At 37.8% G+C, this 26,068-nt stretch overlaps 2 protein-coding genes across 4 annotated transcripts in view; one reads left to right on the top strand and one right to left on the bottom strand.

Annotated features, from left to right (window-relative positions):
* The window catches only part of MTBP (MDM2 binding protein), a 32,988-nt gene extending 16,254 nt beyond the window's left edge, over positions 1-16,734 (top strand). The window contains exons 14-22 of one of the 3 annotated variants that reach the window (XM_075023877.1): positions 643-807; positions 1,198-1,291; positions 2,657-2,812; positions 5,416-5,511; positions 8,784-9,050; positions 10,315-10,546; positions 11,681-11,794; positions 13,512-13,577; positions 15,662-16,734. In XM_075023877.1, the coding sequence (XP_074879978.1) occupies positions 643-807; positions 1,198-1,291; positions 2,657-2,812; positions 5,416-5,511; positions 8,784-9,050; positions 10,315-10,546; positions 11,681-11,794; positions 13,512-13,577; positions 15,662-15,697 (1,226 nt within the window). In that variant the 3' untranslated portion in view covers positions 15,698-16,734. The remainder of the gene's footprint in view (positions 1-642; positions 808-1,197; positions 1,292-2,656; positions 2,813-5,415; positions 5,512-8,783; positions 9,051-10,314; positions 10,547-11,680; positions 11,795-13,511; positions 13,578-15,661) is intronic. The other 2 variants (XM_075023876.1, XM_075023879.1) reach the window with 2 other exon arrangements.
* A 2,743-nt stretch (positions 16,735-19,477) lies between these two features.
* The window catches only part of SNTB1 (syntrophin beta 1), a 117,972-nt gene continuing 111,381 nt past the window's right edge, over positions 19,478-26,068 (bottom strand). Inside the window, exons 6-7 of the mRNA XM_075023882.1 lie at positions 24,599-24,789; positions 19,478-23,237 (exon numbers count right to left, since the gene is read on the bottom strand). Coding sequence (XP_074879983.1) covers positions 23,145-23,237; positions 24,599-24,789 — 284 coding nt within the window. The 3' untranslated portion in view covers positions 19,478-23,144. The remainder of the gene's footprint in view (positions 23,238-24,598; positions 24,790-26,068) is intronic.

Consider the following 26,068-nt stretch of genomic DNA (forward strand, 5'->3'; position numbering starts at 1 on the left):
GATAGTCTTGTCTTCTACCCCCCACCCATCTTGCAGTCATTCTCAGATTCCTGTCTACTTTAACACTGAGCTTGGGGCTGCTTTAGAGCTTGTGTTTTAGTTTGTTTTGAGTGGGTTGCCCATTTCCATTAGGGTAAAGACTGAATAGGAGCAGTTGGGATTTGCTAGTCTTCCTAAATGATATCAGAATTACCTGACGCTTGATACTCTGACCAAAGGGACTGGAACAGGCTATCAGTTATATTGGAGCCACACTCCTGCAACAGCTGTAAAAATAGGTGGGTAGGAGGTTCTGCAGATTGGAGCTTGTCACGTTTAGGCTCAGCAAGCCCAGATGTTTGTCTCTTGGGGATTCAAACCTAGATATACTCAGAAATGCACGTATACAGAAATTAAAGGACTGTAAAAAGGTGATTCACATGTGATTTCAGCTATTCTCACTGCTAAGTTCTTTCACTTGCCTATGGAATAAACCACCCATGCCTTGCTTAAGGGTACAATAGTAAGTCTCAGATTAACTTACATGTGTTATTGTTTTGGGGTGGGGAATTTTCTTGTTTGGTTGTTTTTTAGCAGGCTTCAGTTATTCTTTGTTACTTAGCAGGTGCAGTTGCTTTTCTTTCTTTCTCTTTCCTTTTATAGAGAGAAAGGAATTGACCAAGCAGCCTCCAGTTATTTCTACTGATGAGTTTAAAAACTTGTTAGAACTTACAAGAGAATGTTTTTTGGACCTGTGCAACACTAGTCTACCTAAACCTGTTCTACAGAAGGTTGCAAGTAAGACTAGGTCATGCACTGTGATTTCTGGTAAGTATCGTTATTTAGAAAATAGACTGGTTATTCTCCTTTGATGTATTTTCATACCTGTTGTCAATTTCTTACTAAAAGAAGGAGAGTCTTTTACCAAAAGAGGGTAAAATAGAAGGAAAAGTAAAATAGCTTTTTTAGGCCTTTTTGCAAACCAAAATTAACCTCGCATTAACTATTTGCTTTCTTTTCCTTGCCAAAAAATTATGCAGAAAAGATTTCTGATCACAGCACCAGGAAGATTTTCCTCTATATTTATGTACTTTTTTATATATATATATATATATATATATATATATATAAAAAGGAGTTTATATACATATATATATTTCTTTAAAGAATAAGATTCTTTATTTCTGTTAAGGGTTACCCACCATGTATTTCTTGCAGAATCTGATTTAATGGAGCCAAATCCATTGGAGTGGCCAGAAAGACATGTTCTTCAGAATTTGGAAAACTTTGAAAAAAACAAACAAAAAATGAGGTAATGGTTAAATACCGGAGATTTTCTTTGCAGTGACCATTGAACATCACTCTAGAGGAACTGTATAAGTTGATAGCCATTCTGTAAACTGTTTTCAAATATATTGATAGTCTTTCAGAGAAAACATTGCTTAAGGCTAAAACTAATTTTCTGTCAATTTCCAAAGGTGTATTTTCTTGGTATTTAAAGTAGTATTGTTTTGATTTTTATTGACAAAACGCAACTGCAAGTTAGCTAAAAGTACCATAGTTCCAAAACTAAGTTACCAAAATGGCACTACTAGAAAATAGTAGCCATAGTAGAAAAATACAAAAGCTTTTTTTGCTGCCAACATGCCCTGGGGAATAAATAATAAAGATAGAGCAGCAGGTTTTGTCAGCATCTATCAATGTGTTTCTAATCTCCTTATATTTCCTAAATAGTCATTATTTAGTATCAGGTCTCAAGTAATTTTAAAGTAGAATATCCTATTGGTTTTATGTTTGAAAATTATGTTTAGTTTTGTTTTTCCTTCAGTGCTGTTTAAGTAAAACCTGTAGACCTGTGTGTCACAGTACAGCCTATTGATTTCAGTTTAGCTCTCACTTTATATAAGACTTAATGATCTTTGTCTTAACATGTTTGCTGACAGACCTTTGGAGCCAGGTGTCCAACTGCTTTTTTCTTAGTCACTTCCATCCAATTTTTGTCTTTCAAATACCATAGTTGACCATGGCCTAGATTGGAGTTCTGCGTGTCAAATTCTCACCTTAGATCTCTGCTTTCTCATAGGTATTATTATTATTGGCTTTTGTCTCAAACAGGTAAAGTTCTTCCTTCTGATTAGCTTTTGAAAAGCTTCCTGAAGGACATTTCTGTTTCGTAGTCAGTTCACGTTTATTTCATTGTATTCTGAACTGGTCAGCATGTTGCTTAACAGTAGAAAGAGAGAACTTTGCTATGACTGAGGACATTAAAAAAAATAGAGTTGAGAGTTGCATGCAGTAGTGGCTTTATGGTTCCTTTGCTGCATATTCTATGTCTCTTTTTTTTTAAATGGGAATTAATTTTTGATTCTACAGGTCCATAAATGGAAAAATGGGATGAATAATATTCTTCCCATGTTGTATTTCATAACCAAGCTCTAAAATCTGGAAGAAATTACTTCCTTCAGTAGGATGGTAGAGAATTTGCATCAATATACTTTATCATGAACATTCATGCAAATGTTCTCAAGGAGCAACCTTGTTCATTCTACTTTGGAAATACGTTTAATTGCTCCATACTAGCAATGATTTATTTTTTCTTTTTTTAATACAACAAGATTACTACATTGAAAAGAAAAAAAAAATAATCTTAGATTGGTCTTTCTTTTCCTTTTTTCAGAGTTTCTATGTTTGCACATTCATCTGAGCAATTGCTGGGGCATAAAGATAGCCAGCGGGAGTCATTGACATTGCTCGATGCTAAAGAATTACTGAAATATTTCACACCCGAAGGGCTACCAGTTGGTGATCTTCAGCCACTACAAATTCCCAAACGGTATGAATCAAGCATGTTAAAACCACTGAAGACCATACTCAGAACTGATGTGGGGGAATGTGAGTAACGACCAAGTGAAAGTCTCAGAATGGCCTAACTGGATTTGAGTTTGTAACTTGCAACATCCTTACATCACGTGCCTGCCAGTGAAATCAACTGTTACAGTCCTCCAGTCAGTTTTGCTATTTAGTTCTTTCAGAATCTGAAATGGCTGGAGATGATGATGTTGGTCCTATGCATTTAAATAACAAAGTAATCACCTGATACACAAAAGTGTGCCAGTAGACCTTTGCCATGGCTATGTTACAAGCTGCTTCTACCATATGTGTCCATTTCCAAAGAAGTATTTCTAGCAAAGCAGAAGTTGCTGTGGCAGAACTTTAATTTAACTGGTGTGATTTCTTTCATTCAGTGGAGGGGATACTAGGTGGGAAGACAGAAATGTAAAAAAAGGCAATAGCTGAGCCTGTTTAACTGTTTTTGCCTCATGTCATGCTGGCCCAGCATTCCTGTCTATATTCTTATGTGGTAAAGTGCTTAAAGGAAGCTTGTCTACTCTGACTGCTTTGCAAGTATTCACCCTTAGTGTGTCTGCTTGTTAAGTCTTAGTGTATTAACCACTACTTTTTCAGCAGGAAGATTGATACAAGGAGTTAATGGAATAATTTTCAGGATCTGAACATCTGTTAGAGTTAAGGCCAACCTATATAAGAATCAGATAGTGTTTGTAGAAGCAGAGCCTGTGCTATTTGTGCAGTCTGTCATAGCCTGCTAGGTAAGCAAGACAAATCTTTGTAGTCACTACAGTTATATTTGTTGACCTTTTTAATGCTGAATAATAGAATATATAATGGAATCATTGGATACAGCCCTCAGTCCTTTTTTAAACTTCATTATATGTAATAAATTAAGAGTGCTTGTGAGAGGGAAAGGTTCTGTAGGATTTTGGAGATTTCTGTAAAATACTTATTGGAGTTTTGAAACTAACCTAAATATGTTCTGAGCAGAGAATTCAAGCAAGTTAGAAAATAGGCAGTGAAGGTTGAGAGTCTCCTACAGAGTTCTTACAGATGATTTAGGATTTTGGCTATAATGTAAAATATTTTTATTCCAATTAGTTGTGTGGGAAAGAAGTGAAGAATTTTTCACTACAAAAATGTTTTTTTAATCCCTGAATTTTCAAAAGCCTCTAGAGAATCTTTGTAGCATAGACTACTTTGATTCTCTTGAATGATTTACCTGGATTTCTGCCACTTATCATGAGAAAGTATGATGATGAAACCTTTGCTTTGTAGTACATTAATGTGAGTCACTCTCATAATACTTAGACATCTTGGATATCTAAGGGAAGTATAAAGCCAAAATCAAGATACTAGATAATAAAGCAGACTAAATGTTTTTGCTTGAAGGCTACAAGGTCTGCCAATGACTTATACTGTACGTATGTATTCTGCTTAGTCCAAAAAGAAACCAGAAAACCTCTGAAAATCCATAGCTAGATTGTTGTCTGGGAGATAGTGAACCAATTCCCTTTCTGACATACCAGGTTGCTCCTACTGTTGTGTCCAGCAGAATGCTGGACTCCTGGCTGCTTGCCCCTGCTGGCAGGTGCTCTGACTAGATTCTCTGCAATGTTTAGCAGCTTTGCACAGTAGATGTTCAAGCACAGTGACTACAGACCCAAAGATTTTCCTGACCAACAGAAGGAAAAAAGAGATTTTTGTGACAGACTGGTGAATTAAAGGTGTTTTCACTTGTTTTCCACGTTTGAGCTTAAAGGCGTGGTAGATTAGAGTTTTGGCTGACGGTCTTTCTAAACTACCATCTTGCTAGATTCAGTATCACATCTTTCCTGGGTGTTTTTTCCCAGATAATTCTTCTAGTGGTAATGGTGCAGAGACAGTCAATGTGAATAAAACTTCAAGCAATGTGTAAGTTTCAGATACTGCTATATCTTGCCTTCATCTCTTCCCTTTAGAGATAAATCTTATGTGACTTTACAGGGTATGCTAGGATCTGGCAGCAAGCTCCTGTCTGTCTTTCTATGGCTTATTCTGTTGAAATACTTTCAAATACATTCATATGATTTAGTTGCAAACGGTTACTGGCTGGAATTCAAACCTCACAGGAGACAAGTGGTTAGATACAAAGCCTGGGAAAGGTAGAGACAACAACTGTTGTTGTTAGGTGAGACAACTTGAAGCTAAAGGGAAGAAATTCACTGATTATAGCACTGGATTGAGAAATGGGACATCAGTTCGCAGTTCCTCACAGTTCATTCTACTACTCAGGTATCCCATTGTGAAATGGGGTGACAGTTGCCTGATTTTATTAATAAATTATTCGGAGCAGTGACCTCTAAACTGCTTGAAATGTCTAGGAGCTTCTGTAATAATAATAGCTCAGCAGGTATTAGTTAGTTGAACTTAAATTCTCACTTCAATAAAGATTTAATTTTCTATTGATGCTGTACCCCAGGGGCTTAGCTACAAGACATGCTGTTTTGGTCTTCCTATGTCAACACATTTGTTTCTGACTTCTGGAAGTATAATTTATCCTGATTGTAACTCGTTAAAATAGATCTATATTTTTTTTCCTTTCAGTGAAAACGCATTCCTTTTGACACCAGAGCTTACTCCTCGGAAACTCAGAGGTTTGCCTTTTGAAAAAGCAGCTGGATGCCATTATCATGGACTTGAGTAAGTTTCCTGGCTTCTTTTCCCAAAATTATTTTTCGGCTTCCAGTCAAGGTATGATTAGAAACATTTCAAGCAAAATGAACATTAATTATGGAAAACTTTATGTATCCTTTTCCTTCATTGGAACAACTTTGCACATGCCACCTCTCCCTTTCTTACCTTTATTTTATTCACTGGTTTAAATTGCAACACTCCTGCCTTGATGGTAATGTAAAAACCTGTAAGTTTTTTTTCTAAGTTGTACTGCTGTAGCTATTCTCAGTGTGTCTGAAAATGTTAATTCAGAATTAGAAGTGGCAAGGGGAAGAGGGTTCATTAGTACATATCAAGTCCCTGGAGCAGCACATGTGTGAACTACATACATAGTTTCTACTTTGATATTAAATTGTAGGCACTTTCAGACTGATAGTCACGAGGTTTGAGACCTGCTGTGAAGCTACCTGTATGTTCAGGGAACCTGAAAACAACACCAGCAGGCAAGTGTTAGTGGTAAGAATCTTCAAAAGGATTGATATGTTTAGGACTGTATTTAGTCCCAGACAGCCAGTGTTAGTTATTTGTTATTGAGGAGAAGAGGAAAAGGACATACACAAACACTAGAGTAGATAATTCAGCATAACTCTTCCGTGTAGACAGACTCTTAGTCTTAACACAGTATATATTAAGAAATGCAGTGGATACCAAGCGTAGGCAGTTCAGTCTTCATGTAAATTTCTGCCACCTCCTAAAATCACATTTTCAGATTATCAGAACGCTAATCAACTGCACAAATAGTTTGGTTAAGCCTGTGTTTTAGGTAATTTTAGCCATATTCTCTAGGGAAGCGAAGCAGTCATTCTATCTGTTCAGCTATCTGTTTCTTCTCTTTTTCTGAGTGATAAGTCATGAACCTGGTAGCCTTTTTAGGTTTGTAATGAAAGGCACAGAGAGGCAACTAGGTAGATTGGAGAAATACAGATTTGTACTCCCAGATGTGGGAAGGAAGCACTTGGTCATTGTCTGTTGGTATGTGGTAGCTTACTGACCAGCCTGACTTCAGCAGGGAGCGTGGATGAGGATTCAAATTAGGCACCGCACAGCTTGTGCTGTCTCTTCTCATAGCAAAACATGATGGGTAGAGACCACAGGGAAGCCTGGATATTGTGGAGAGGAGAGAAACTCTGGCATGTTAATATTACAAGGGGAATGTGCTAGCAATAAGGGAGGGAAGCGGTAGAGTGAGATGGTAGAAACTATTGTGAAGGGGAGGAATCCACAGCTGTACAACCAGAATATATTGTAGCAAGAGTATCATATGGTCTTTTGGAGCAGATGTGTTTTGTACCATGCAGTTGTGATTGCAGTTTCCATCTGCATAGCTGTATTTATATTTGGAAGTAAAGTCTTGTCAACAAAACCAGGAGTAGCAGTTATGATTAAATCAAATTTCTGGTGTAATGAACCTGTGACAAACACTTGAATCCTGTGTTGCAAGGAGAAAGTAATTGCCGTTAAAGCAGAGTGAGTAAAATGGCAATTTAACTTCTAAAGATAAAAACATTTTTATCTTTGTAGGGCATGTGATTACTCAGAGGTCTGAGAATATAAATAAGGAAAATTAAATACCTTGAAGTTTGTAAGTTAAGAGAACTTACTCTTATCAGATAATGAATTTATTTCTAGTGGAAAGTCTTACTCAGCTGTAGAAATGGATTCACTGGTCTGTTATTAGAAAAGTGATTTTCTCCCTGAATATGAAAATACTCCAGAAAAATCAGATCTAGCAATTTAACGTGTCTCTGTGTTAAGAGATAAAAGTAGAGAATATGTCTAGAGTTTCTAAGAGTAGGAAACATTGCTAAGTAGTTTGGAGGGTGGGCTGAGAGATAGCTCACATTGTTCAGAAGGTTTGTTAAGAAAAGGATGGAATAATACTGGATAATACTGTTGTCTTTCCCTGTGTAGAGGTAATGTAAGTTACTGGGCAATGAAGCATTGGTCTGTTGCAGGGAATCTTGGAAATCATTTACACAAGAGAAGAGTTAGTTAAGATGCATTTTGTATTGTAATCTCATGAGTATGTTTCACTGAGTTAGCACTGTTCATTTGTTCTCTTCCAGCTCCACTTCATTTAATACAGTTCCTTCTTTCGATTTGGTTGATTATTTGTAATCAACAGGAAGCTGGGTGCTTGTTCAGTGACACTTTTGTATTTTTAGCATTTAAAAAATGTGACTCTCTCATATAGCAGTGCTTATCTTAGACAAAGCTAAAAGTTGCATTTCCAGAAGAGTGCAGTTAGCAAAGAATCTGTACTAAATAGCATTTAAAACACTTGCCTTGCCCTGTCTTCCTCATACTTACACTCAGTTAATACAATCTCACAGCAACCTAGTTTTTGGCACAACCTGTCTTTTCCTAAAATTATGTCAGTATCGTTGCATTTTAGGATTCCTGAAGTACTCATAACTTGCAGATTATGTGTATTGTACTTCAGGATGTTTTCTTCAGGAGTTTCCTATGTGATTCTCTTACGGCATATGCACTGAAGAAATCTTGAGTTGTTTGGTTGGTTTGGTTTGGTTGGGGATTTTTTGACTAGGAACGTTGCATTGTCCCAGGAAGAAATGGAGGCATATTGTATGATCATATTATCATATTAGACTTTATAATTTTATGTAATATAACCTGATATTTTCTGGGTCTCAAAGTTTTGGTGGATGCTTGCAACATCTGAGGTCTGAAGATACTGTATCCATTATGGTGTGCTGGGTTCATCATGTATTTGGGTTCTGAGTTATCCTCATTGCTGTTTTATTGGAGTTTCACACTGGTTAGAATGTTAACAGGGGTAATATCTGTTAAGTACAGACTGAATCTGAAAAACAGTAAAATCTAACATAGAGAGAGACTGGTGATACAAATGTAACAGAGCTGACTATAAGGAGCAAATAATCCATTGTCAGCATCCTAATCCATCACTTAATTGTTCAAGGGAAAAATTCTGCTAATGTCCTTGGAAATCTTATTTGTAAGACCACAGGCTAAAGACTTACAAATAGTATATGATTCAGCTTATTCATTGGAGTTAGACTTAAATATAGCTAAATCCATCAGGCATGTGTTAATTTACTGGGCTGTTTTAAGGTATCTGTCAGAACAATACACCAGTCCAAACAAAAAGAGTTTTGGAGCTTATATGATTGTCAAAAGTAAGATGTTCTGGGTTTTTTTTCTGATTGTAATGAAGCAGAGACTTCCTCTCACAGATTTTTCACCAATTACAATTTTAGATATTGTCTAGATAACAGAAGAGCCTTAGAGAGAGATGTGGGATATGCTGAACTTCAAACTCGTCTTATTCGCTATGAAACTCAGACTACTTGCACCAAAGAGTGCTGCCCTGTGCCGATTGTCTTGAGCCCTCTCCCATCCCCTGCAGTCTTGTCAGAGCCTGGAAGTGTCCCTGATGGAGAGTCTTTACAAAGTGAATTCAAAACCGAGGCATCAAGGCTAAAACGCAGATCAAAAGACTTGGATTGCTTTTATCCCAAGAAAAGGTAATGCACTGAATAAAATAAATCCTTAGGATGAAATATTTCAGTAGTCTCTTGTGAAATGCATCTTTTCTTTCATCTTGAAATGTTTTTAGTGAAGCTATCTAGACAAATGTTCTAGTTGTTTAATCCTCTTCTGTAGGTTCTTTTTTTTTTTTTCTCAAGTGTGACCTTTTATTGATAGCATTAGATTAAATCAAAACCATGCAGCACAGGCAGCTTTTATTTAAGAGATTTGGGGTTGTGTCTTGCAAAGTCTCAAGTGCCTTTGAAAAGATGACAGATAGCCTCATCTAGAACCAAAGCTGTCAGTGCTGTTGCAGTACAAATAAACAACTAAAGGTTTAGAAAGCCAAGCACTGTACAAACAGAATAATTGAATTCCTAATCCAAAGAACTGCTGGTGTAAGATGACCTACGAAAATTCAAACTTATTGTCAGCCTTGTTTATTAAAGTCTTTTCTGGAAGTCTAGTTTTTAAGACTTCCCTTTGTACCTTGTCCTCACTCTGAAGATGCAAACTCTTTGCGTCAATAAAAAATAACTGCTATGTAACACTACTTCTGAATTCACTTTTTACTGTAATACTTCACTTCTTCCTTCCTTCCAGTTTGATACCCTTTGCAGTCTAGTCACAGTAAGCCTTTAACAGAGGTGTGGTTTTAGGAATATCTGTGTCTTTTTGCAGCTTATTGAATAGTTGGAAAAGAAGATGCAGTTGTACTTAGCACTTCATAAATTGGAGTTTTGGAATTACCAACGCTCTTACAGTTGAAGGATCAAGGAATACAATGTTCCAATAGAATTGTAACGCTCAACTTCTCATAGTTAAAGATGAGTTGTGACATTCCTGTAGGGCAAAAAGAAATTAGATAGTTTCAAGAAGCTTTCTCTTATCCTGAGACTGGAGGCCATCAAAGTCTACTCTTCCTAGCTATCTAGATGAAGGGTCCATATGCAAACTACCCCTTCTTCCAAAGAGTTTTGCTTCTTAGTTATCTTCTTTCTTCAGTTTGTTTCTGGATTTTTTTTCAATCAGATGTGCAATGGGTCTATGTATCAGAGACCAAATCAGTCAGTAAAGTGTTCTTCTAATACAAAAAAAATGTTACATAAAAGAATCCTGTCTTCTGTTTTCAGATGCTGTTTGTAAGAATGTACAGTACTTAATACTCTTAGCAGCAGCCTCTATAGCAGAAAGAAAGGCACCAACAGAGTCAGTACAAAATCTAAAAGTTCTATTTATTTATTTTTTTTTTTCCCCCAGGCTAACCAAATCTGAGAGTACAGATTCCCTCCTCTCTCAGGCAAGCGGAAGTAGTGGGAATCACTATACAGCTGCTGTAGCGAGGAAGCGCTCTGAAAGATCAGTTTCTTTAGCTTCGATGCCTTTGAAACAGCCCGGTCAACCTCACAAAGTAACCACTAAGGTTGTCTCAGCAACCGAATCTGAGACTTCAAAGCCAGCCAAGGAATCAAGATCCCAGAAACATACAAGGGTAAAGGTCTATGTTGTTTGCTTAGTGAAAAAGCATCTGCTTAACTTCTTTCCATGTGACTTTATTTTTTGAATGTTTTAACTGAAAGTGAACTGTCTTCACCTCTTTGTTGTTATTAAATTTCATTCTGTTCACTTGCATAAGTGAATCCTGAAGGCACTGAGGAGAGTGCAGCAGAAACAAGGAGTGAAAAAGTATGTAAGGAGTATTATATCATGCCCAGGGAATTAAGGCTGAAAGAGATAACTAGGAATAAAAAAGGTGGGAATGGATATAATGAGTAAGAGTTATGAAATGTATAAAATTAATATAAAATCTAAGGGCACCAAAGAAATATCTGTGCCAGAAGGGTCAAAGCCATTGTAGAACAACAGACTATTCTGAGAATAAAAAAATATTCCAATAGTTGTTCAAGTCCATGAATTGAGATAACATTTAAATACTTTGGTACAATAATGTTTAATTAATAGCTGTATATATTAGGAATGCCACTTTTAAAATAAAGTACACAAAACTGTTTCTGGCTTGGTGATACTAATTTTAAAGTTATCCCAGGGTGCTTGAGAGGACACTGCATGAATGTTGATGTTGTACTGTCAAAGGCAAGTTGGGATGACCCAAGTAAGCGTAAATTGGTGTGACTCATTCAGACCTACAGCAAAGTTTAAATATCTCTGATATAAAGAATGTCAGAGTAAATTTTCTAATATGACTGTGGTGTCTGATTTTTTTGTATTATTATTGTTTTTCAGTATGGATGTGTCAAATGAGAATATCAGTGTAAAGGAAAGTAATATATATATATGGAGATGAGAAAACCCAAGCCATTACCCATCTTTTTCTGTCTTCCAAGCCCCATGTGAATATTCACTGATTCTTTACATTGCTTTGTCATGTAAGCATTCCCTTAATTTTTTGAGATGAAGGAAATGGAAATAGATTGTTAATAACTCTGCCCAAATTTGGTCAGTGGGTTGATGGTATTTGGCCGATGGATTAATGACAGAGGCAAGATCAGAAAAGATAGAGTGTTCATTTTGGTGTTTGTTTTTTTGTTTATTTTTTTCTTCCCTTGGACAATTTTTCATGCCAATAATTGGGATGAACTTTTGAGTGTGTTTCTATTTTTCCAAGATGCTGAAGGAGGTGGTTGCTAAGACTCTTCAAAAACATGGAATTGCAGAGGATCACAAGTGCTTTCCATCATGTAGCCAGCGTCTATTTGAGATATCAAAGTTCTACTTAAAGGTAATTAGAAGACATGCTTTTACACATGGTTGTTCTTAGTCAAGTGAATCCATTCCTGAATAAAACTTGAGATGGACCGTGTGATATTCAGACTTGATTAAGCTAGTGTTTCCTAGTGGTGTGTTAGTATTGTGTAGAGTGTGTGGATAAACCTTTGGACTTGTTGCCAAATGCAGAAGCTAGTTTTACAGTATATTTTGGTGGTTGGTTGTTTAGTTTTTAAACCTTATAAAGCAGTTGTCTTTTGTGTGAGATAACATGTTAAAGCAGTGCTCATGCTTATACTATATCGCTTCCTTAGCTGTTGTAGTTATCTCCCAGCCCTAGCTGTGACAGCTCAGCTTCTCACTTTTTCTAAGGCTATTGGCTCAATAGGTAGCTTACACAACTGAATCAGAAATTCTAGTTCCCTGACATGCTCACAGAAGTCCTTGTAAATGCATCGTAGATGTGCACAACTATGTAACGCATACTGACTTGGCAGTACCCCGCAGAATTGCGTCAACCTCATTTTTAGGAGAGGATGAGAATTGTCTCCACAATACCTAGGAGACTTTGTAAGTCAATGCTTGAGCCGATGTTACTTAGGGCACAAAATCAAGTTAAATTACAGTACAGAGTGTTTAAAAGCCATTGCTCACAAGCTGAGCTGCTGTTTCTGTTCACTTGCATGCGTTTAGCCCACCAGTATTTGTGAACTAACTCAGTTTAGTCAGCTTCAGTAAAGGTGATTTAAGCTAAATGAAGTTGCAATTGAAGAGGGCTGAATGCTTACACAGACAATTAGAACATCTTGCTGATGAGCACCAACTTCTTCAGTAATTAGAATGCAGTTGCGCAGGCATTCTGTAAACACTCCCAAAATCTCCCTAAAGTATGCCCTGAAGGAAAATGATCTAATCCAAGATCAGGAAGGGCTGTGTGTAGGGATGAGTGAGTAGGGTAAATCAGATGGGTTCACAGTTCCATTCCAAGTAGAAGAGCAAAAGGAAGAGTACTGCAGTGATCCTGTTCTTCAGAAAGCTGATCCAGAGAGAGCTGTAGCAGGATTTTTTTCTCCTGAGCATCTTGCAGCCCCAAGTCTGTAGGAGCCCTTCAAATCCTTTTCTGTGCTGTGTGCTTCAGAAGCATGATCTCATAGGTATCATTTTTCTTTCGAGACAAGTAGTAAATGAATTTTCTTAGCTTTCCTTTCTCTTTAGGCAAAGTTATGTGCTTGCTTTGTTTAAGAGAGTGGATTAGGTTGGGGTAATTGGACTGCAAAACAGACAAGCCATTCTAGGTTTTTCCTTTCTTGCACTGATTTTCTTTCTCTATGTCCTCTTCGCTGTTCTTTGCCAGAACTCTGTACTGCAATCTAAGCAAACAGTTGACTTCCATGTTTATATAGAAATAAAATTTCAATCAAGATGTAAGAACTTTGAATATAATTTAAGAAAAATTTCATTTCTGGAAGTGTGTGGAAGGTTAGGAGAAGCGTGACTCAATCGTACACTTGACTACTAGGTTTGACCTTCTGTAGGGAAAGCTGCAACCCATTGGAATAGATTAGATTATTTCTTTTTTAAAAAACCCAAACCAGTCAAGTAATTCTTCTGTGGTTCTGAACAAGGTGATGAAAGGGTAACACCCTCCCTGGTTATTAGGGCTGTTATGATCCAAATTAGAGTGAGCATATGAGTTTGCTTATTTCTGTGGCTTTGTGTTTCATATGTAGGATCTTAAAACTTCTAGAGGACTTCTTGATGAAATGAAGAAAACAGCAAATAACAATGCTAAACCGGTAAGACCATTTGTTTACTTGTTCCTGTAACTAGCCAAGGCTAAATGTAGCTGTGGCAGCTTGGCTGTAGGATAGTTTAGTCCGCAGCTTTAAGAGAGGAAGAGATGCATTCCTATGGCTGTGGGTCTCATTTCGCTCTCTGATCTCACAAAAACTTTCTCTCAATCAGTAGTCCCATGGCAAAATTTCCAGTTGCAGATATTCAGGTTTTAGATGGTATTCTAGTTATAGCTGCCAATATGATATGCCAGAGTGAGAAATGGAAATGAAGGCAATAAATGTTTCCACATCACTGGGAAAAAAAAAAAAGAGAGACAAGATTTTTCTTCATTTGAGAGAAGCCTGGATCATTAGGGAATTCTTTACTTGTGTTGGAGGAAATAACATTTCTTTTCAAAGGTTAGGAAGCAATAAAGGGATCTATAAAAGGAAATAAATTTCTTAAAAGAAGCAATGAAAATTAGTAATTTTAATCTTGGGAATAACTGTAAGCACAAGGGATATCAGATGAGCTTAGTTGTGCCTAAGGTGGGAGTTAGATGAACAGTAGCAGAGTAAATAGCAGGAGTAAATACTCCTGTCCTCCAGAAATTAAGTAACTCTGATTTAAATAATGAAAAACAGACTGAAGTGAGTCCCTGATTTAAAAAAAAAAAAGTATCATGCATATTTACAGTACAGTTTTCAAAATCATAAATTAAATGGAAGGATTTGGACTGGGGTAGTTAAATAAGAAAACCCAAGCTCTTAAGGAAAACTGCTAGATCCCCACAAAATTTATTCTATGAGAGCAGTATTTATTGCGTTCTGTACTGTGTTCCCTTGTGAATTGCTTCGTACAGGTCATGAGGTTTCAAAAACTACATGGGTTGTGATGTTTGGTGTTGAACTGGGATATTGTGATGATACACTGTTTCTCACCACCATCTTTGCCTGGGGAGGTATCATGGTTTAATCCCAGAGGGCAACTAAGCACCACGCAGCCCCTCGCTCGCTCCCCCCCACAGTGGGATGGGGGAGAGAATCAGAAAAAAAACCCTTGTGGGCTGAGATAAAGACAGTTTAACAAGACGGGAAGGGAAGGGAAAATAGTATTACTACTACTAGAATATACAAAACAACTGATGCACAATACAGTTGCTCACCACCTGCTGACTGATGCCCAGCCAGTCCCTGAGCTGCAGTGTCCCTGGCCAACTCCCCCCAGTTTATATACTGGGCATGACATAGTATGGTATGGAATATCCCTTTGGCTAGTTCAGGTCAGCTGTCCTGGCTGTGTCCCTCCCAGTTGCTTGTGCACCCCCAGCCTTCACTGCCAGGGCAGTATGAAAAGCTGAAAAGTCCTTGACTTGGTATAAACACTGCTTAGCAACAACTAAAACATCAGTGTGTTATCAACATTATTCTCATCCTAAATCCAAACCACAGCACTATACCAGCTACTAAGAAGAAAATTAACTTTATTCCAGCTGAAACCAGGACAGGAGGCCAGTTGGTAGTTTTATGTATGTTTGCTGTTGGCAGAGGCATTAAAATTGGGCATCTCTTAAGCTGGCCACCTCTCCCTCTATTAGAGAATACTTTGAAACTACTTTATAAAAAATATGACTGCCCAGGACTAGTCAGTGGTCTGAACAACTACCCTGTTTGGGAAACAGCAGTAATAATGGTGGCAGATACAGCAGTGTACAAATTATTCTTTATCCTTTCTTTTACAGCTTGAGGAATTTTTTGTGCTGGCAACACTAGCTGTTTAGCATCGTGTGTGCACCTTGTTGCTAGTAGACGGAGAGAGTGGGGTGAAGTAGCTCAGTTCAGGGAATCTAAAAATACCTTTTTCTAAAGACAAAGCATTCTGTAAAATTAAATACAATTCTTGGATAATGCTGTATCCTTTCGGTTTATTAACAACTCTTTCTCCTTTTGAATGGATTACTTTTAAATCCTGTTCAGTAAAGACCACACAGGTGGTGATAAAGGTGGTGATAAAGAAAGAATTGATAGAGTGTATGAGATGTTCTTAAGTTGCTTTCAAGATCTGGAGTTACATAAATAATTTGTTTTCTTATTTATTTTCCCAGGTGATTGAATGGGTTTTGGAGAAGACTGGCAAGTAGAGGTAGTGAACTGGTGCTATTCACATCTTCCTAAAAACTGCAGAGACAGAGCACTTCCGATTTTAAGAAAAGCCTTATACTGCCCAACACAGGTGCACACATATCTACACACTGGAAGGACTTTGGTCAGCGTAATTATGTAGACTCAATTCCCAAGCACAGTAGCATGTTTTAAAACTTTTTATACTGAAAGTTTTAATTTTTTAGAAAATTCAAATGAAAAAAGTTTTTATATTATAAATATATACATATTTATTATGTTTCATTGTTAAAAGGAATATAGCTTGACTTGGTTTGATAAAGCTTTGTATGTTTTTCAACCCTTATATTTGTTTTTTATGTGAATAAAAACCCCACCAGATTTAATTTTAATAACAAAACTACTTTGTTTTACCTTTTTTGCATTAAGACCTCTATTCTATTTATTACTACTTGCTGTTGTATAAACAGCTGTTTACAGCGTTGACCGTTGACATTTTATAGAATAATTAAGAACAGTTCCTATTCTGCAGGTGAAAGCAAACATAATTAGAATTTGAGTCACAGTTATCTCTGTGTTGTAGTATAACAAAAAAAAAAAAGCATGTCTTTTGAAACTTGATGCAAGGTCCCATTAAAGAAAGGATCATTGTTTTACAAGCTGCATTTCTGGTATAATTTCATGTGTACTCTCTGTAACACTCCTTAGAAACAATTCATAACAGAGTTCTGAGATTTCTTTTTATGGGAGAGGAGAAAATCAGAATATAGCAGTAACGGTGATTGTGAGAACTGTGAAAGAGCTGGCATGCTATGATAAAATGTAATGGAAAGAATAATTTCTACCTGAGTTGTGGGCATAGTGAAATACTAAATTCAACCTCAGTTTGCTTAAGTCTCAGGCATGTACCTGCCTTGTATGAGTGTAAGTATTCAAGTTAGTATTATGTTGAGAGGAGGAGTTCCTACCAAAACAAATACATTTCACAGCTTTCACTGTAAGGATTTCCTGTTCATCATATAAACTAATGATTAAAATTGAAAGAGATGCAGTGTTATTGTTTGCTATATTCTCTTGGAAGAAAAAGGGATTAAGCAATACTAATATAAACAAAATGTAATATTATAAAAAAGTAATTGAACAAAACCATGTGTAGGTTAGACTTAATACTGTAAAATCTACTCATTCTCTAAATGAGCCTTCCTGATTTTGTGACATTTATTCTTTGCTTAATTCTATTTTGTGTGAAGCCAAGCCCTAAGGAGGTTTTTCGCGGCTAACAGGATCTTGCATTTAACTCTTCTGTTCCTTTGTTCCAATGTGTATTGTTCTCCTGAACTCTACAAGACCTTCTCTGTGTGGGTGTGTACTTGTTTTAACTGCACCCAGAGCCTCAGTAGGAAAGCTGTGTAGCTGTTTTACTGTGACAATGGGCTCTAGTGAGTACAATGGGCATCTTAGCCCAGGACAAACACAACTACTTAGGACCAGGATTACATTTGTCTGCAAAATGCCACACATCTATAGCATCCCGGTTCTACTGATCTGATGAAATAGAAATGCAATGAAGGTAGATATTTAAATAATTATTTAATAAGTGCATGCACGAAATTGCTCCAATATATCTATTACTGTGTATGGTTCACATTTCTTTGCATTCAAGACAGAAAACAAGAAATTAATCAAGACATTAATCTTCATTAACATTTAATACTGAATAAAGTCTCTACTTCCAAATAGAGAGAGAAAAGCCATTACAATCTCATCTCTTCAGCCTGAATGCTGATACTTTTGTCCAAATACTAAAGCAAGCCACTGAAAGTTGTATTTCCTCCTTAATTTTGGGGGGGTTTATAAACTTGTGATTACAAAAACTTTGTGGTTAATAAATTATGCAGAAGTTGATAAGCAAAAGTACAGAAACTCTACATTAAATACTTGAGGCTAATTGCCATGAACTAAGAAAAGCCCTTTCAGGAAAGTAATTAATACTCTTTAATGGGCTTTCTTGATGAAAAACTATCTGCACATATCTGTAGAAGGACCTCTGTAAAAAAGTGCTTTTTAAGATTATTTTTTATTATTTTCTCATTCCTCCCTTACCTCTCTATAGTGTCCATAGTGAGCCCTGGATGTAGATACTAACTATCTTACTTCAAGTAGAACCCAGTGGTTATTGTTTTAATTAATTCTGTAGATTCAAAGGCTGGCCTGAAATAATCAGCAGGAAAGCAGTCAGGGAAACATAAGCATTTTGATGTATTGTTTGTTTGCATAATTCCCAGTGCTGAACTAATACAATCCTGCCCATGTCTCATTTGCTCTTTGTTACTACGTTGCAGGGTTTTTTAGGGTAAGTGATAGCTAGTTTATTATCATGGCTTAACACTGTGCCCCATTTGAGCTGCGATAACTGTCCTTGTCCATGCTCCTAACCTACAAAAAAGCTTGCAAAATAATTTCACCTGGTCTACCGTTACAGTGCGAAACCAAATCATCTTACACGTGTTGTAGTTCAAAAACCCCACACTAAGAGTTCCCACAGCTCAGGTAACATGTTGTAACTTACATTGATACAGAATGTAACGTCACCCTTTGCCTCTGAATTTCAAATTATTTTCTTGTTTGTGGGTGCTGAACCCAAAATCCAGTCAGCCTATGCATACTTTGGGCGGTTGCTTTCATGTTTTTTAGAAGTCAGGATATAAGTCATATTGACCAATATACAGTTATGTTTTGCCCATAATCCATGTTATATGCTTATACAAGATTGGGTAAGATAACACTGATGTGGTTGCAATTACTTGGTGATACGATTACTTGTAATATTACAGCAATTGCATGATGAATATCACTGGGCTACCACAGAATTTAACTTGGGTACAAATGCTTTTCCAAATTCACAAACTCCCTTTTCCATATTCACAGTTCTCCCTGGGGATTTGTTTTCTAATGCCTCTTATTCAAGCACAGAAATTCTGACAAAGGAGACAAAATGAAAAGCTAATCCTTTGTGGAAAAAGTAGCTGGTATGTTCGCAAGAGGTTGTTATCTTTGTTACTTAAATATTTAATGTTTTTCCCTCACGCTTTTAAACTAAACTTTTGCCCTGGTTAACCTAGGGGTTTGCTTATATCAAGCAGGCTCAGTTTCTTGAAATTTTGCTAGTATATTATTATCTGCTCTTTAAAATCAAAGTCACCACTGAATTCAGAAGTGTCCATTTTAGATACAATTCCCAATTACTTTACAGTAATAGTATATACAGTAATAGTGTGTGTATATATATAGTAATATATAATACATACTATAGTAATAGTCTATATATATAGTAAATAGTCCCAGTAAACAGCTAGTTATAAACCTACAAGTTTGACTCTTATGAAAAATAAGATAAATTTACCAATCAATGATAGTATAACAATCTGGGGCACATCATTTGTTTAGGCCCTGATTCTGCTTCCACTGAAACTGAAGAAGCTCCAATTAACCTTTAAACATGGGTAAGAGGACATTGAGAAGTCTTGCAGATGGAAATCAGATCAACCTCTACTTCAAATCAGCTGTGCTTCTGAATGTGAAGAGCTGGATGGAGTGTGCCTCCATGTCCTATGGCAAGAAACAATACTTACCTTCCGCAGAAGGACAAAGCACTTGTTTCGTTATTTGGAAATGACCAATTCTAATGATGTTCGTGGTAGCGATTTACTTGGTAGCACATAAAGAGTTGTGTTTCGATTTATAAAGTACCTTAAGAGATGCCAGTTCCATTTAAAGAGCAAGACTCTTAGGAAACACAGTATGTTTCCCTGAACACACTCAGATCAGCTTTATTTTCTTTTATTTTTTTTTTTTTAACAAACACCTTGTATCACATTTTTCCAATAACATGTATGTTCCAATATGTATCCAAGTCTTTTTAACGGTGAAGCTGCTATACAAACTTTCTGATCAGACCGTTCCATTTACAGTCAGTATTTTGTGAAAAGAGTGGAACTCGGGAATATCCCTTTTTAGGGTTTCCATGCAGCTGGTCTGCCATACCTCAGATCAGACTGAAAGAAGAGGCTTAAATTCCCACAGTTAGCTTTTCTATTTATTTGGGCCACTAAGTTAAGAATTAAAGTAGAAGGGACGAAAACCATTTTTTTTCCATAACCATTCATAAGATAAGCAAGGCACATGTTGGCCTCACTCCTTGAATGCAGAAGCTCGAGCAGAAATTTCTACTCTTTTTTTTTTTTTTTATGACTTCTATAACCACCCAGTTAAGTATAAGCAAGAGAGAAAGCATTGTAACTTCAGCAGGTGAGTCTGAGCGACCTCGCCCAGAACATCCTTCTGACCTTTCAGTAAATGCCAGCAGCAAAAAAAAAATGCTGCATACTTATGCTTTCAGCCTGTCATCAACAGTGCCACTATCACATGAACACCGGGCTTACTTGATAGAAAGCACCAATGCACCATTGACAGTACATTAATACTTTTTTTTTTATTTTAAATTTTTAAAAGTCATTCCATCAATACGATGAACAGTTCTCTCAAGTAACTGAATTTTTAACAGAATGACTGAGGTTTAAAGTGTAATTTTCCCCAGCCCAAAACCAAAGGACAGCCTTTGCAACAGCTTGTTTGGGTACAAAGTAACCTCACCTCACAAAAATCCAATAAATGACTTTATTAAATATATTCTTTTCCTCTAAAATATAAATATTCACTATACTCTTATAAATGTGGAGTAGGCTCATATTTCATTTGTCTATCCCATCCAAATACGAATCAGTCCAAAATCTGAAAATGAAGAAATAGCATCTGTAATTATCATTATTTTTTCTATAAATATATATAATATGAATTTTCTTTGCAAACTGTTTAGTTATTCATTTATACTTCATATAGTACTGAGCACCTTAGATTACATATTGTGTCATTTAATTGTTGGTACTAATATAGGAATTTGTAATATTTACAATGCACATACATGTTAGGTATAACATTCCAGTGATTTGTAAGTGTTAAAGGAACAAGGAAATAGTGCAGTATAGTTTACATATGTATTTAACCTACCCCACTGTATGCAAGTTTTCACTTCAATCTCTGGAACTTTTATAGGAGCCTGTGTCCAAATTTTTAAGTTATACTTTGGAACAGCAATAAAAATGTCCTGAATCGCTTTTTAAAAACTTCATACAACTGTTTACTTGACGATGTGATGTGAGTCCATACTCAAAGACCCAGTCCCCCCAGCGTACCGACTGCTCTCAGCTTCTCAGAAGATGTTCCCCTAGAAGCTTCCAAGCCAAAGGACACCCAAGTAACTGCCACAGAAAGTTAAGTGAACGGCAGTGGTTGCTAAGTGAGAAAAGTCCATTTGGAAATTATTGGAGAGTTATGTAACATATTATCTCCTACCTTGTGAATTTATATGAGGAATTAATTTTTAAGTGCAAGTACCATGACAGTAAAAACAAAGTTCACAGCTGGGTGAATCCCCTCCCAGGCTTGCTTTTGACTGATGGGACGTTCTGGAAGTGGGGCTGCTCTTCCAAATGGCGATTTAGCTGTTGTTCTTCAATATCATTTTCTGTATTTGTGGATTCAGCCCATCATCTTAAATTTTTAGTTAGTTTCGATGATTAAGATAGCTATGGAAACCACCATGAATTAATTCCTATACTGTGAATAAACAGCATGACTTAGACTTAACTTTCAAGACTTAGCTTAAAAGCAACATGGAACCAAACTGTGTTTTTAATTTTCCTCTTTGCCAGCCAAGTGATGCTAAGTTGAAACTTAATGTGCTTTCTCAAGAATAAAAGAAGTGTTGTAATATGACAAGTGAACTTCCACAAACTTCGGATTTATTACTTCCTGTACAGTTCCTGTCCTTCAAAGTATGAATTTAGGGTAAAAGTCTAAAAGCAAACAAAATCTTACCCCTATATGAAACAGTTCTGTTTGCAAAGTAAGAGCAACTTAAATACCATCCCTGTTCTGCTTCCCAACCTGACCATGTTAAGCCAATTTAGTAGTTCCCTGTTCCCACCTGACCACGTTAAGCCAATTTAGTAGTTCCCTGTTCCCACCTGACCACATTAAGACAATTTAGTAGTTCCAGGTGCAAGCTGTGTGCATCATCTCTGATGATGAAGGTCAGTGTTCCTGCCTGCTTTGCACCCAATGTAACTGTGAACAAGGCTGAAACTCAGTGATTCGCATGTTTTGACTTAAAACGGTAAGCTGTGGTGCAAAACAGGAACTAGTAAGTTATGGGTACGGAGGTGAATGTCTTGCGTTGCACCAGTAAGGAATAAAGCTGAACTTGCCAAGTCATGCTCACAGGAGCAGTTCCATATTAAGGCTTTTCTGGCAGCGCAGCTCGTGTTCCTGCCCTGGTGTGTTTCCTCACTGTTGTGGAGCTTCCTGAATAATTTTTCTGATCTAATCTAGAAAAGTCTCAAAAAATCAAGTCTTCCTCCTTCCCCACATTTGTTCTTCTATGAAGACCACATAACCAGCCTTGTCAGAGCTGAGGGGGTGACACCGTAGGGGTAGGAGGACAGGAAGCTCAGCATGGCTTTCTGTTGGAAAACCACTGTGGAAATGTGCTGGCACAAGCTTTGGTCATGCTTCAGCATGGATTTAGGTAACTTTTACCTGAGCTGGGGATCTTGGGTAGTTGAAACTCATTAAGCCATTCTGGGAAGTCACTGTAAAAATACATCCTGTGTGTTCAGTAACAAAGGACACTCCTACCTACGCCCCACTGACAGCTGGCTCCCAATACATCGCTATAGCTAGTCTTGCTTTGGGTCCTTCGCTAGGAATGTACACAAGATGTCTTCGTCATTTAACTTGAAAGTGCCCCTCGGCAGGGACCCTCTGGCTGTTCACTGACCACAGCTCTATTGCTTTAGAGCATCTGACTCAAAGGTGCATATTGGCATGCTCTGCTGGGTATTCAAGCAAGAGGTTCTGACAGCGCTCCAAGAGAAAAATCTTCTGTAAGTGGTGCACAGGTTAGAACAGAAAAAATATTTTACGTTTGGGTGGTGGGACAATCTTGTTTGGAGAACCTCTACTCAAACAACTTTAAGCTTGCATCACAACCAACACCCGCTCTTGTCTGCTTAGCCCTTTACTTATTCTATATAAACAAGTACATTGAAATAGGCACAATTTATGATTCTGAAACATTTACATGTATGGTACTACATGCTTTTACTGTCTCATATGGGATTTTAAAATCCTGTTATTTACAATGAAATCCACTGTTTTCCTTGTCATGTCACCTCTTTAGCTGATCAAAATGAAACCTGGGCCTTGGAAGACTGCAGAAATGACCAACACCCAGTACTGAACCCCAAGCTGGTGTACGCTGCTAGCTGGTATGGGCTGCTGCTGTTGACTGTACTTCAGATTAGCATGGTCACTTTGTCCTTCTTTGAAGAAACAGATGTATCCCACTTATGCCACCAAGCCAAGTCTTGTAATCTTTGCTGACAGGAAGGAATGAATGATGAACACAATTGGTTTTGGACAGGAATGAAGGTCCAGTTGCTGAAAAGTACAGAAAGAAGCCAAGCTGAGAATTATTAGATTACAGCTCAAATAAGCAATCATTTACGGAGTACTTGATTAACTGCTGCCTGGTATTTTGAACAGGCTTCTATTAATAACAAGCCTTTATTACAACATACTGTCTCTCCTTTGCATACAGCTGCAAATATTTAGGTTACTGAAAGTAAGTAATAAGCATCTTGAGAGCAGATGGGATCCTGGTGCCTCTGGGCTTGCATCCACCTGGGTAAGCAGCAGAAAATGGAGTCAGATGCTGCAAGCAGTTTCCCAAGAGGCTCAACCCCTCCATCTTTTCAGGCTCTGTTTCTGACCAGGGATGGTGGTCAGATGGTCTATGTCCAATACCCAGTGCACCTGCTGTTGGTCATAACTGAAGCCAGGATACTGCACTTTCAGCTGATGCTGCATGGTTGCTCCTCTGTTCGCACAGCTGGCAGCGAGACTGAACTGAGACTTTTTTTCCCATAGTCACAGTTCAGATGATCTCACCACATGCTTGCTAAGCATGACAGACTTGTCAGTGTGACCAGCAGGTTCAACAGTAGGTTCACACCAAAATAAACCAGATTTGCCTTTCCACCAGTCGACTTTATTGAGAGCTAGTAACAAATTCCCTTCTGAAAGCCTGACAATAAGCAGTTCACAGAGTATATGTTATCAAAGGTAACGTGAAGAATTAGGCACCCAACCTGCTCAGGAACTGCTGAAAAAATTTGGCAGGAAAGACCATGTTTATATGCATAATTTATGGTATCTAAACTGCTTGTAGGAATAAGCACCTTATTTTTAGGCATTGTGACAGCTAACTTAGAGGCCTAAGCAGACAGTTTGCACTACATCTGTAGTCTTCAATTTTTTTCAGCAACTATATGTTCAAAAATAAAATGTAGCTTGTTGTCATAACAAAGTCCCTATGTGTACATTGGAATTAATAATATCTCATTCTTAAGTTCTTCCACCCACAATAATTTAAAAAGTTAAATGAATACATACAAAAATTCTAACATCTGGCTATTTAGAGATACAATTTGTTTTTAAATGTAAGAAATCTTTCATCCCTCCTTGCATGGTTTTACCATTTTCTCTCTCTTTTTAGTTTATTTCCTTCTAAAGCCAGATTGTCATGCTGCACTAGAAAACAGTGTCTAAATACTGGTACTGGAATCTGGTACTGGCCAGCTGTTTAGAATAGAATAGAACAGAACAGAATAGAATATGTAGTAGGAGGGGACCTTCAACGATCATCCAGTCCAACTTCCATTAATGCTTCTCCACCCCCACAGCCTGAAGGACACCAAAGGGATGGTAATCTGCATCCCATTGCTAAACACAGTACTTACAATTTCTCCATCCTTTCCTCCAAAGTCTAAATAAAGCATCCTTATCCCATCATCGGAGGACATTTTCAGTTTTTCGTAAGGATATTGTGCAATTGTCTTAGAGAAGGCACCATCTTGCGGTTCAGTTGTAAGAGAGAATCCATGTTCATAATGGATGGTCAAACGGCACTCCTGGCTTTTATATGTGCAAGCTGAAGACGGAAACAAAATTTAGTCTGTAATGTTCTTAAAAGCAATAAATTCTATTTGGCTGCAGATATCTGCATTTTACATTCGATCTCAACACTACTTGTGGAAACTAACCTTTCCTAAAACTGGGCTAATCATGCTCTAACTGTAAACCTGCAGATTTGGGAAAACAACAGAAATCTTTCTGTTGTGCAAGGTCGAAGCAAGGTTTGTTAGTTACGGTGTAAACACACAGACTAAAATTGTGCTCGGCAGTAGCAGTAGTGGTGTCAGGCCTTTCGGTTATTCGCTGCATTCTTCATGTTGCAGCATACATCTACATGCTGACACAAAAACAATCTACTGAAGTTTAAGAAGGCTCAGGCTGGCATTTCCTCCTTCCAAACCTTGACAAAGTCACAGCTACTCTTCTTCTTATGTCTGACAGACATAGCCAGAATCAATAAATGCGGCGCACAACACACGAGAAAATTAGAAGCTGTAAAGGGTTTCCCTAAAGTATTTTGACAAAGATGAAGACACTCCTGAGTGCTCATTAGTGTCGTGGTAATTGAAAAAGGGCCCAGATAATTGTATATAATCGCTACTGCAAGCAGAAAGTCTGCATCTTCCCCTCAGCTCAGAACCGTAGGCCGTGATCCAAATTAAAAAATGAAGAGTTCAGGTGTTCACATCCCAAATTCTCTGTTCCACTACTTTCCCCTGAACAGTTCTGCCAAGAAGGGTCCTTGGCACTGGGATAAAAGCACCACGACAAACGAAGGGGCTGATGCCCTCCTCCTCTTTTGGAAAGAAAGGCACTCATGTCACTGGGCCGAGGAGACGGACATGCCCTCGAGGTGGTCCCCACTGAACGGTCCGGCTGGTTTCCACACCAGAGGCCCTCGAAAAGCCGCCCGAGCTCCCTGCAGGGCACGGGGCCTGGCAGGCCACGGCCAGGCATCCCTGAGCTCCGCAGCGCCTGATGGCTTCAGGAAATCGGAGCTGCCCTTGGTCACGGAGCGGATTTGTGCTTTGGCTCTTGCTCTCACGTTTTTAGGCAACGAGTGGAGACAACGTTCAACTTCAACAGCCCCACCGACCGTAGGGCTAGCGGGGGAAGGACTCCCAAATCCCGGGGGCACAGCCCCAAAGCCTCCCCAGGCTAGCAGCTACCTCGCCGAACCGGGCATCACCCCAGAGCATCTGCAGCCGATTACTTTCATTCCAGTCGATTTTGCATGTACAGAAGTGCTAAGAAGTGACACCCTGATGCTCAGGGAGGGAAATGACTAGCCATCA

Source organism: Buteo buteo, chromosome 3, assembly GCF_964188355.1.
Source record: "Buteo buteo chromosome 3, bButBut1.hap1.1, whole genome shotgun sequence".
In the NCBI taxonomy this organism is placed as follows: Eukaryota; Metazoa; Chordata; class Aves; order Accipitriformes; family Accipitridae; genus Buteo; species Buteo buteo.